General features: G+C 44.3%; 1 protein-coding gene and 1 long non-coding RNA gene across 2 annotated transcripts; one reads left to right on the top strand and one right to left on the bottom strand.

The window, feature by feature from the left end:
* Positions 1-721: 721 nt before the first annotated feature.
* Positions 722-3,270, bottom strand: LOC123082646 (uncharacterized). Its single transcript, XR_006439087.1, has 3 exons — positions 2,583-3,270; positions 2,391-2,499; positions 722-1,661 (listed from the first exon to the last, which is right to left on the bottom strand). It is a non-coding gene; the product is annotated as an uncharacterized lncRNA (long non-coding RNA).
* A 3,409-nt stretch (positions 3,271-6,679) lies between these two features.
* On the top strand, positions 6,680-12,334 carry LOC123087617 (conserved oligomeric Golgi complex subunit 2). The gene is made up of 12 exons (XM_044509655.1): positions 6,680-7,234; positions 8,067-8,273; positions 8,755-9,091; positions 9,190-9,351; positions 9,722-9,821; positions 9,907-10,116; positions 10,214-10,328; positions 10,796-11,002; positions 11,188-11,289; positions 11,452-11,574; positions 11,665-11,799; positions 11,970-12,334. The coding sequence occupies exons 1-12, from the start codon at positions 6,743-6,745 to the stop codon at positions 12,081-12,083; spliced, it is 2,304 nt and encodes a 767-aa protein (XP_044365590.1). The 5' UTR covers positions 6,680-6,742; the 3' UTR covers positions 12,084-12,334.
* Positions 12,335-12,406: the final 72 nt, after the last annotated feature.

Genomic DNA, 12,406 nt, shown 5'->3' with positions numbered 1-12,406 from the left:
TGCGTGTTTTTTAGTTGCACCATCTTGTCACGCTTGTCATCGGTGTTCAATAACGACCGATTATGAAATAGATTAGTTGTCAACATGAAATTTGCCACCACAACTTAACAATCACCAACTTCTGTGTATCTTCTCCCTTGAGACCCAATCACTGAGTTAATGTTTCCTCTTTGTCACGTGTCATTTTTTCCATCCTTGTCCCTGCAGGAATAGGGAAATTATTAGGTGCTCCCATAGCCTACATGAACGGGAGCAGATGGAGAGTTGGATGTGACATCCAACGGTTAGCTTCGAAGTATGTGGACCTCAATGCAATACAATGACTATTTGAGGGGGTTTTGTGCAATGTTTCACGAGCGTTCTCTGCATCGTTGGATCTGACATCCAACGTTCCAAGTGCTCTCGTAGAATGGGAGCACATGCCATTTTCCCTGCAGGAATACCCTTGGCTCCACCAACATAACACCATTACATGCTCTCTTTTACTTCATTACCCTTGGCTCCGGATTTACAGATTGTGGAAACAAAACATGACGCATTAAGCGGCTCTGCATAATCAGGGGGGACATGCTTCATCTCTTAAAAGACCTTGTTTCACCTCTAATTATTCCCCCTAACTTCTTTGATGTAATTATTATTAATTTCTTCCTAACCTTTTCTATCTTTGTTTACTCCTAATGTATTTCCTGTCCTATTCGCCATGGTTCACGCATGAGTGATATCTCCTAGATATGATGGCCAAAACATTAGAGTATGAATGATCTCTCCCTAAGTCGAATGGCAAAAACAACAGTGGACGCATGAAGATCATGGGTATGTAGGTTAGTCATCTGGTTAAGAGGCCAAATGTTTATGTATTATTCTGCTCTTGATGCTGTTAAGTCAAAGTCTTGTCTTTGCAAAAGCTGTGAAAGCTGATGACATGTTATCATTTGTGGGCTGCTATATATTAGTTTATAATTTTAGTTAATCATGACAGAAAAATAAACTTCGCTACGCAATGTATTGTTCTATTTGGACATTTGGGCAAAGTGCGTCCAATGTCACTTTGGCAACCACGATTTGAACCATGAATAAACCTAATCTGTTCAAGTCTAAATGTAGCACCAGATTGGTTAAGTTCAGTCAGCATATCCTTTTTTCCATGCTAGAATCTCAAGCGTTGGACTCTTTATACATGGTTTTGTTCACCCGTCCCAAAGCATAGATATCCAATACAAGCTTCCCAAAAACGACATCACCTCCAAGACGGTCGCACCAGCCTTCGTACAGACTCACAATAGCAGGTAGCACTGCTGCTGCTAGAAATATGTGCATCACAATCACCCATATACAATTGTAAGAAAAGGCATTAGGAGTATTCATCTCTATTTGTTAACGTATATATACTCTGATGAAGTTACAACATACATAATGAACCAGTTAGAGAAGATATAAACCAAGGAACAGGTTAATAGTATCGGCATAGGAAATAAATATTATAGAATTGGAAGACAGTATTATGCGTCGGAAGCAATTGAAGCTAAGATTTTTAATTCCGCATACATGCCATGCCAGTATATATCAGTTTAGAATAACTACAAGGTCTAATTCTAGAGCAAACCTGAAGATCCTCACGGCTGATGTAGTTGGTTATACTAATATAGTCATGCTTTGACCATCTGTAGTATCATGGAGAAAAGGAAAAATAAGCTAAATCCCGTACAATACTTCCAGGTGTGAATTTTCTTAAAACAGGTTACCTTAGTATGCAAGATCCAAACTAAACATAGATAACGAGGTATGAGGCTTGATTTTGAATTATACACTGTAAGCAATTATCTATGGAAAGGTACTATAAAAATTTATGTCACAACTCACAACGCATATCTGAACATATTACACACCTAACCTTGTATCGCAATGGCAATAGACATAAATGAAATTGTCGATGAGCATGCTTCTTGTATTCAATCTACCGGGACTAAATTGAAAATAAGAAATCATTCATGAATATGCACAGGAATCTAGAAGACATTTGAGTAGTATAAAAGCTCTAAGCAGACTTGTATATGTGCAAACTATGATAATCAAACTAATGTGCAACAGTCTCTCCTCTCTAATTGTCCACATAACACATGCTTGCACGCACGCACACGCACACACACAATAGAAGTAGGAGCACATCACTGATAACCAAAAATCATATACATGAATTGAACAATATATATTTAGCCATAATTAATTATGCAATCAGGTAATTTCTTAGATTCAGATAAAATTCAGAAAAACAGCAGGTGTTAATTCAAGTCAAAGAATCACCTTACAGAGACAAGTATTTGTATATGCACACAGTGCATCTCAAGCTAACGAACTTAACAGAGCAACAAATGCTAGTACGAGAGACTTACTTGAGTGCCTCTGTAAGAGAGACTCGGGAAGCTAGTACTCCTCTTTGTAAGCCGGACCAATCAACAATATGCACTTCTCGGTAGAGAAAAAATTCGACAGGCAGGGAACCTACAAGGCAACACAAACAAATGAGCAAACACTTAGTGTGCATCCTATGCCACAGACAGAGTAAGTCAACAAGCAATCATCACCTTAAGCAAGCCGGGCTCCACGAAGAAGGCGTCCAAGATGGCTATCATCACCAGCCGAGATACAAAACGGTGCACCAGTCAACGATGTCCATGTGCAGATCGCGATAGAAATAGAGCGAAAGTAGAAGATGGGAGTTACGAACAGCCTTACAAGTGCACGCATTACAAGTGCACGCATCTAATCTTGTGGATCTGCGCTAGCATCGTCGCATGTACCACAGAGGTCGCCGGTGCAGTAACCTAGGCCGATCTCGTCGATGCTGCAGGGCTCGTACGTGCCGCAGCTAATGTCGACGTGCATGATGGCTGCGAACTCATCGGTGCAGCCAGTGTGCCACCCTCTCCTATGGTTCCCGTGCGGGACTCTTGTGAGGGCGTGGCGTCCGCGACCGTGGCCAGGACGCTATCAGGATCAGCGTCGCCATGCTTGGCCCCACCGCGCCTCCACTCGGCTCCCAGATTGAGGCCATCCGAGCTCGGGGTGCAGGGGAGAAGGCCCACCGCGGGCTGCGGATCCTCCTACACCGGAGACCCCAACCGTCGGCGATTTTTCTCGGCGGAGAGAGGGGCCACCGCTGGGTGGTCTCAGACTCGCAGGAGGGAGGGATGCCAGGTAGTTCGGGATTGGGAGAGAGATGGAGATTGGGTCGGGGAGAAGGTGGAGGAAGTGGGTTCTTTCCTGATTTTGCGTCGGTTTGGTGTGCGAGGTTTTCGACAGATTTTTTCTTTTTGTTATATACGAGTGGAGGCGAGGAGTTGGTCGAACCATCACGACGTTCGATTCTTCTTTAATAGTAGAGATTACTCCACACATCGACCGCTATTCAACATGCATCTAATGTATTAAGTTCATGGAAAAACGAAGTAATGCAATAAAAACGATGACATGATGTAGACAAGATCTATTCATGTATGAATAGACGCCATCTTTTTATTTTTAATAACAACGATATATGCGTGCCTCGCTACCCCTTCTGTCACTGGGCGAGGGCACCGCAAGATCGAACCCATCACAAAGCGCCTCTTCCCATCGCAAAAAAAATTAATCTAGTTGGCCAAACCAAATCAAAGTTTTGAAGAAGAAATACGGGGCTATAAAGATCATGCATAAAAGAGTTCAGCAAAAACTCAAATAATATTCATAAATAGATATGATCATAAACTCACAATTCATCGGATCCCAACAAACACACCGCAAAAAGTAATAACATTAAATAGATCTCCAAGAACATCGAGGAGAACATTGTATTGAAGATAAAAAGAAATAAAAAGTCATCTAGCTACTACCTACGGACTCATAGGTCTGTGGTAAACTACCCACGCATCATCGGAGGGGCAAGGGTGATGATGAAGAACCCCTCCATGATCATTGCCCCCTCCGGCAGAGTGCCGAAAATGCCTCTAGATTGGATCTCGTGGTTCTGAAACTTGCGGCGGCTGAAAAAATGTTTCGTCGACTCCCCTAGGGTTTTGGGGATTTTAGAGTATTTATAGAGCTGAAGGTCGGTGGAGAAGCTTCCAGTGGGCCCCACTACCCACCATGGCGCGCTTGGGGCCTCTAGCGTGCCCTGGTGCCTAGTGGGCCCCACGGGCCTCCTCTGGTGCACTTCCTTGGCCTCCTAGGTATCTTCTGGGCAGAAAAAAATCTGCAAAAAAGTTTCGTGGCATTTGGACTCCGTTTGATATTGATTTTCCGCGAAGTAAAAAAACAAGCAAAAAACAACCATTGACACTAGGCACTATGTCAATAGGTTAGTCCCAAAAAATGATATAAAGTTGCTACTAAATAAGTATAAAAGATCCAAGAACAATACTTTAATAGCATGAAACAATAAAAAATTATAGATGCATTGGAGACGTATCATCTGTCTTATTGTTCCAATCACCAACTTACATGTACCATACTTTCATACTCCCTCCATTCCGTTTTATAGTGCGCCTAACTTTTTTAGCAAAATTCCAGAATGTAGTGCGTATCTGCTCTTCTGCGCTACTTTAGACGATAATACCCCTTATCTCTTTCTTTACTCTGTTGCGCATCTTCTTCCTCCGCAATCCCTTTCTCTTGAGTCCGCATCGCCTCCGTTCTCAAAATCCAGCGGGGCTCACCGTGTCCTTGGCTGGTGTCTCCATGTCCAGCGGCGAGGCGAGAGGTGGCGGAGGCAGCGCCGCCGCGACGGTCAGGGATGATGGACAGAGGAGGTGATGGGCGTCGCCGCTGATGGGAATCGACCGGCAGCGACGGAATCGCCCGGTGGCGTTGGTCCGACGGGGCCAAGATGGAGGGGCGCCTTTCATGGCGGCGACGCTGCTGTTCTAGGTCGAAAGGATACTTGTGCGCCCCTGCCACGGCTGGCGTGTCCGCGCCCCTGCCACGATTGCCAGTGGGGAGCAGGGCCACCAGTCTCAGGGTCTAGAGCTCGGCGCGCGCTGGAGGTAGAGGAGGCGCTTGACGAGGCCCTCGGCGAGGAGCACTTCCATGATCTCCACATGGTTGTAGTACGCAACCAGCCGCGGGAGTTGGGCGTCCGCGTGGAGCTCGTCCACCAGCCGTCAACACACCCAGCAGCTGCGCCTCGAGTTTTGCCAGCAACACGCGCGTGTGGCCGTCCCCTGCACCCTGCCGTTGCGCGGCCACAGCTGTGCACCGCGTCCTTGGCCGGCGTCCCCGTGGCCGGCATCTCCGGCGTCCCCGCGGCTGACGCTTGCTTGTCGACCGGATGACTGCAAGGGCACGCGGCCAACAAGACCAGGAAATGGGGAGAAAGAGACCCGGAGAGAAAAATGGTGTACTAGTACTCTGTATGCAGAGAGGAAAATGCGGAGATATGAGATGCGAGGCGGATGGCTGCGCACATGGGGCCTGGACAAGCTCAGGAGCGGAGGGTTATTATGGTCCAAATTACATGTGCCAGCGCACGTCTTGGTATTGCAGCTAGAGAAGAGGCGCACTACATAAAGGAACGGAGGGAGTATTGTTGTACTTTGAGTCTTATGCAATAACACTATATAGTACAAAAAGGTGAGTGAAAGGGGCGCATCCCACCCGCCACCAGCTTCCGCTCAGGCGACCCCACAGGGTGGCGCCCCAACCACTAGTTATACTTCATTTTGTTGTACACATTTTTTGTTTTCTTCCACTCTCTGTTCCATTTTACCCCAAGGTAGTTGCGTGAAGTGGCAAGCATTTGGAGAGCACAAAATAACACATTTGAGAAGAAAGAACGAGGAATTTTCGGACAAGAGCCATCCTTTGTGTTAGAAAATCGGGAATATATAGATATTAGGGAAGTAAAAAGAGCACGTAGTAAAAGCTGAAACTGGAGGAAGAAAAGGAATCGGTGGGAGAGAAAATTTCTCGAATCGATCCATAGGGTTAGAAGGAGGGAACAACGACACACAAACTCCCATTGAACACATCATTCTTTTGCGGGGTTTTCTCCACAGGTTTTTATAGGGATAGAAAAAGATGATGGAACGCGCGCGCGCGGAGGGAGGGGGGTGGAGGGGGAGATCTTACAAAATATCGAAGGGACTCATGAGCAAACGAACGAACGACGTACGAACTCCCCCTTTAGGAGTAGAGATTTCGGTCTATTAGTTCAACCAAAATGCCCTAGGTGTTCTGGTTGCCCTCAAGGGCCGAAACACCATTTCCTAAGAATTCGACAGTACAACACAGTTTTTTTCCTGGCAGGAAAAAATGCATCGGATTTGATCCTATGAAGAGGGCATATGTCCTATTTGCCGCTTGCTGCGACAATTGTCTGCGTATCGCACAAAGATGAGCCGAGCAACTGGCTGGCCCATTTAGTAGGTTTTGTTCCCAGGTTTCTTCGGTTTCCGGAACCCTCTAGAAAGTTATGGCCCAGTTTTTTTTTCCATTCTTTCTTTACATCTTTTTCAGTGTTCCCTTTTTATGAAGAACAATCAGAAAAATGTTTGAAAATTTCATATTTTTGTTGAGACAATTTTGAAAATTTCATAAGAAGTTCGGTTTTGTAAATTGCAGCAAGCCCAAGCAGTAAAACCCGGGCCGACGGTCCAGCCTCCTCCGTAGCACAAGAAATGGAGCGTCGTCTCGTCGCCGCTACCCGCTAGATCTCCGTTGAAACCCACCGCACTCCCTCCCTCCCCCCCAGATCCACCCACCCGACCCCATGGCGGATCTCGCCGTAGCGCCGCCGCGCGCGCCCGCCCCGCCGCAGCCGCCGCCGGCGGCGGCGGCGGCCAAGGACCTCTTCGGGGAGACGATCGAGGCGCACCCGCCGTGGTTCCGGCCGGAGGCCTTCCTGCGCGCGGGCTTCGACCCGGACGCCTACGTCGCCGAGCTGCGCTCCTACGTGCCCCTCGAGAGCCTCGCCGCCGAGCTGCGCTCCCACCTCGCCGCCCTCCGCGCCGAGCTCGTCGGCCTCATCAACCGCGACTACGCCGACTTCGTCGGCCTCAGCGCCCGCCTCAAGGGCGTCGACGCCGCCGCCGCCCGCATGCGCGCCCCGCTCGCCGACCTCAGGGACAAGGTCGCCGCCTTCCGCGCCGCCGCCTCCGCCGCGCTCGCCGCCCTCCGCGCCGGGCTAGAGCAGCGCGCCGCCGCGACCCAGGCGCGCGAGCTCCTCGAGCTGCTGCTCGACACCTCCCACGTCGTCTCCAAGGTTTCCGATCTCGGACTTGCTCCCGCTTTGAACAGACTCCAATGTGGCTAATTCGCTGCTCTGTACTTCAGTTTACACCACTGGTGGTCGATCCGACTGCATAACTAGTAGACTATCATCTGCCATTCTGGGTTGTCCCTGCATACAGATGCATCATCTCATTCACCTCACTGCAGTTTCAGCACCTAGTAGTATAAATGATCACATGTCCTTGCATACTTATCATCGGAATTGTGACATATCATGATGCTAGAATAAATGATCATATGTCATTGCATACTTATCCAAATTTGCAACAATATCATAATGTTAGAATAAATGATCATATATACATATGCCATTGCGTACTTATCATCAGAACACATTGTAATGCTGAGATTTTTTTCTCGGCTATAAAAAAAATCTCCGCCATTGAACCGTTGACCATCAAGAGGGTTTCTATCAAGCTGGCCACTAAAGCAAGTCTGATAGTACATGTTTACCAATTTGTACCAGCCATTGCTTCATTTTTAGGTAGAGATTTTGCCCATTGTGTCTGAAATCTAAATGCCAATGTAGCTAGTTCATTAACACTGCTGGGTCTGACTGCATAAATAAATTACTGACTAAAATTTCACAGTTAGTATAAACGGTCACATGCCACTGCATACTTATCGAAATTTGCGGCGTATCATGATGCTGAGATTTTCTTCCAATGAAATAACTCCTCTGGCTTGTCATCCGTTGACCCTCCAGATTGTTTCATCAAAGCAAGTTTGATATGTGTTCACCAAATTGCTTTAGCTCATGTCGTGTCGTTTATGAAACCTAACGGTTTGTTTTGTTCATTCAGGTTGAGAAACTGATCAAGGAATTACCAACAGCACCATCTGATTCATCAGATGTTGAGGTTCGTTCAGTTGATAAGGGCTACTCCGGCAATGATACTACGTCACCAAATGTGGAGGCAGGGACAGATGTCAGAGAAACACAAAGCATTCTGTTAGAAAGAATCGCAAGCGAGATGAACCGACTCAAATTTTACATCAGCCATGCACAGGTTTGTGCCAACAGATAGTACTGGTCCTTTTCTCCTTGGGCATCTCTAGCTTCTAATATATAGAGTTTTTCTATGGTTTATGTAAGTTGTCGAACAGAACCCTAGGAAAATTACAACGTAAAATGTTTACAGATAGTTCACACGAAAATATTTGGTACGTGTGTCACCATTGAAAGGGCAGTATATATTGTCATCATAATATGTGTAATCATGTCTTAATAAAGTATGAGAAATAGCCAGTTGTATTTCATGGCCATGATTAAGTTCATTCACTTCTTGAAGTTTGTGCTAGAATCTTATTCTCAAACTGCCAAAGCACCAACCCAATTTTGTATTGGTAGCACTCATTTTATGTCTAACTGGATACATCATATACTCCCTCTGTAAAGAAATATATAAGAATGTTTATATTTCTTTACGGAGGGAGTACATTTTAATGCAACATATATATGATTCTTATTCTGTTATTATGGCAGTACAGAACCTTCCTTTTATTGAGAACATGGAGAAGAGGGTCCAAGGTGCTACAAAACTACTTGATGGTAGCTTGGAGCGTTGCTTTGTGGTTGGTCTAGAACATCGGGACGCAAAAGTGATATACAACTGCTTGCGTGCTTATGCTGCCATTGACAACACATCTTCAGCTGAAGAGCTTTTCCGTACAACAGTGGTCTCCCCATTGATTCAGAAAATTGTCCCTCAAAACTATGCAAAAGCTGTTTCTGGGGTATCTTCTGATGACCTGGAGGATGACTATGAGCAGATAATGCAATGTGTAGAAAAAGATTGCAAATTTATTTTGGAAATATCTTCATCAGGTAGCTGTAAATTCTGTTACTTCATATTCTGATGAAGCCTAAATGCTGCATATAGACTTAGATAGATAACATCTTATCGATTTTTGTTTCATTTGCAGCAAACTCTGTACTTCATATTTTTGATTTTCTGGCCAATTCAATACTCAAGGAAGTCCATTCTGCAATCATGAAGGGAAAGCCTGGGGCCTGTTCTCCTGGAAAACCTAAAGAGTTCCTGAGAAACTACAAAGCGAGCTTAAAGTTTCTTGACTTTCTTGAAGGTATGCTAATTATTCTGGCACAAGGTGGTTTGTTTTATGTGATTTGGTCTGCTAAGTCTACTACAGTACTATGCTTGCCTGCAAAGCCTGCTATTGTATGTTTTTGATTGTGTGTGTGTAACGACAATTAAATTGGTGAAAGGGAAGAAGGTCGTTGCTCAGCTGAGCAAGTAATGTCTCTAGCACCTTGATACGTAATCAAGTGGTAAAATCAGCTAGCAATGGTGTTGGCATTGAAGTTTGCATTGTATCCTATTACTTGTTGTGTTACAGAGAGTTGCAGAGCACAACACATCTCCATTTCTAAGTTCTATGAGGATGATGCTTACAATTATTTGAACTCATGGTTGACCTGTTATTTGTTCTGTAGGCTACTGTCCTTCCAAGTCTGCTGTAACAAAGTTCCGCTCTGAGCCTGCTTACACAGATTTCATGCGACTGTGGCATGTTAGTGTCTACTTTTCACTGAGGTAAGCATAAATATCTCTGTTAGTGTTATACACACACTTTAAAACAATGTTTCTCACTTCATTTCTACTGGTTCAACTACACAAGATTCCAGGAAATTGCTGGTGGTCTTGATGGTGCCCTTACAGCCACAATTAGCCCTGTCGGAGTGAATGAGAACCAAATGAAGCAGAAGCCATTATTGTTGAAGCAAAGTATTAAGCTATTAGAAAGTTTGCAGTCCTGCTGGAGTGATGATGTTCTTGTTTTTTCTCACTCTGATAAATTCCTCCGATTGTCCTTGCAGCTTATTTCAAGGTATAACTATCACAAATGATTTTTGTTTAACTTACTTTTCATGATTTATCATCCGGAGGCTGACCTTTTAGTTTCCTCCATGTCCTTGCACAATAAGGTATACAATATGGCTTTCTTCTGGTCTGGCTGCGCGTAATGCTTCTGATGGGAGCTCGAGTTCTCCTGCAGATCCTGAGTGGGCACTCTCTGTACCTGTGGAGGATTTCATATATGTATGTCGCATCTACAGATTTATTTGAAGTCTTACCATGTCATTTCAGTGACCAAGACCTAGCACTTCTCAGTACTGAGTGTTATCATCTTAGCTGTGTACACCATGTGTTACTCTTTTGAGTGTATGCTTTCGTTTTAAGTTAGTGGTTTATGAAATTAAGTTGACAATAAGGTGATTAGTTGACTCCATGCTAAAGATTTAGTGCTCAAGTCAGGGTGAAGTTGACTGGCTGACTACTTGTACTTTAGCTTTACCAGCATCATACATGGCGGGGTTCATATTGACAACTACGAGGCAATAAAAGGGCAAGGTGCAGCTTTCCTGTTGTCCTGGCCCGTCCTTCTGTAGTCCTTATTGCGCTCTGAATATGCTATAAAACAATGTTGCGCAGACCACGTAGCAGTTTGTAGGCTTGACAGACTTTTTTTCCATTGGATTAAAGGGTTACGATAATTTGATGTGCAGGTAATGCATGATGTAAATGCTGTAATTGGGGAGCTTTCAGAATCAGGCGACTTTGTGGGACGTGTGAATCAATTGCTAGCATCATGCCCCATTGAATTACTTACCCTTGTGAAACAAAGTATACTGCAAGCTGTTGAGCCTTTGAAGGAGTTGTTGCCTAGCATAATGGATGTCATGATTGGGGTCATAGTTAAAAGGTCTAATGAGGTGAGTGGACCAATGCCAACAGAAGGGCAATACTATCATCATACATATCTTTTGTTCTGGCATGAAATATTGCTGAATATAGAAGCTAATGTTGCATTTGTAAATAATTTTATTCAATGGAGAACATTTAAGACTGTTCCTCTTGTTCTCTGATTGTAACTAAATTTTTTCTGAATTGATTGTAGGATCTGAAACACCTGAAGGGAATAACGGCCACATATAGGATGACCAATAAACTTCCTGTGAGGCATTCTCCGTATGTATCTGGGATTTTGCATCCACTTAAGGTGAATGAACTTCCATGTTGGTTTTCTGTTTCTGTTCAACCGACAGCATTTTATTAGCTTAAAATTTCTGAGTTTATTGCTCTCTTCTGAGCAAGGTCATATTACATGTACTAGTTGTATGGTCTGCATTTGAGTTATGGCCATATACCTTTGTGTTCTTAGGTGTTTCTTGAAGGAGATCGTGTGCACTATTTAACAGAAGATGATAAAACTAAGCTGCGCCGTGGATCGACAGACAAGATCACGGCAACTTATTATGACATGGTATCCGAAGTAGTCAATGTGGTAAGTATAAGGATTGCCCGCCCGCCTTTGAAATTTCAGTTCTACCTTTCTACCTATGAGTTACTCAGATTGTATCTTTTCAATATGAAGGCAAGGAAAACTGAATCTTCGTTGCAAAGACTGCGCCAAGGACAACAAAAACGAATAGGAGGTAGTACTGATGCCTCAGATAACATCATATCTGACACCGACAAGATCTGCATGCAACTATTCCTTGATATTCAGGTTCGCTAACTGTCTTTTACCCTCATGCTCATAAAGCATATAGATTCATCTTTCATCAACTGGTTTTTCTTTGTGGTATTCCCCCTTTTGGTTCTTTCTATGTACAATCTTTTTCCCCTTACCAGATGTGTATCAGATGCATTGCACTCCTGCTGACACATTGTTTGTAGGAATATGCGCGGAACCTTCGCACCCTGGGAATAGATGCGAGAGAAATTGAATCCTACAGATCTCTCTGGCAGTGCGTCGCCCCTAAAGACAAGCAAGATAGCATCCAGTTTTGATGTAAAACACATTGTCAGTACATAGAACATGTTGCCTATAGGTCCTTGGGATTGCGTAGATATGTCTGGTGTTGTTCATTAGTTTGGAGATTCGTGAGACTTTTATGTAGTAGAGCGCTGGACCTTGATCGCTGTCATTGTTTGAATTTACTGGTCTGTCACCTCCAGAATCCAGATTTTACAATGAAATATTCAAAACGTGTATCATACATTTTCTCTCTGAATAACCATATAAATTTTACTGGACAATCTGCTAAGCTGTTGTACGATCAGAATATCAACTACTGTCTGTAAATGCAAGGCCTTTTGATTCTTTTTCACGG

Source organism: Triticum aestivum, chromosome 4A, assembly GCF_018294505.1.
Source record: "Triticum aestivum cultivar Chinese Spring chromosome 4A, IWGSC CS RefSeq v2.1, whole genome shotgun sequence".
NCBI lineage: Eukaryota > Viridiplantae > Streptophyta > Magnoliopsida > Poales > Poaceae > Triticum > Triticum aestivum.
Note: the sequence above shows the minus strand (reverse complement) of the source record. Positions and strands in the feature narration are given on the sequence as shown.

Coding starts and splice junctions, on each gene's coding strand:
- LOC123087617 (XM_044509655.1), top strand. CDS start 6,743: ATGGCGGATCTCGCCGTAGCGCCGCCGCGCGCGCCCGCCCCGCCGCAG. Junction 11,290..11,451: donor GGATTTTGCATCCACTTAAG/GTGAATGAACTT, acceptor TTGTGTTCTTAG/GTGTTTCTTGAAGGAGATCG. Junction 11,575..11,664: donor TATCCGAAGTAGTCAATGTG/GTAAGTATAAGG, acceptor TTCAATATGAAG/GCAAGGAAAACTGAATCTTC.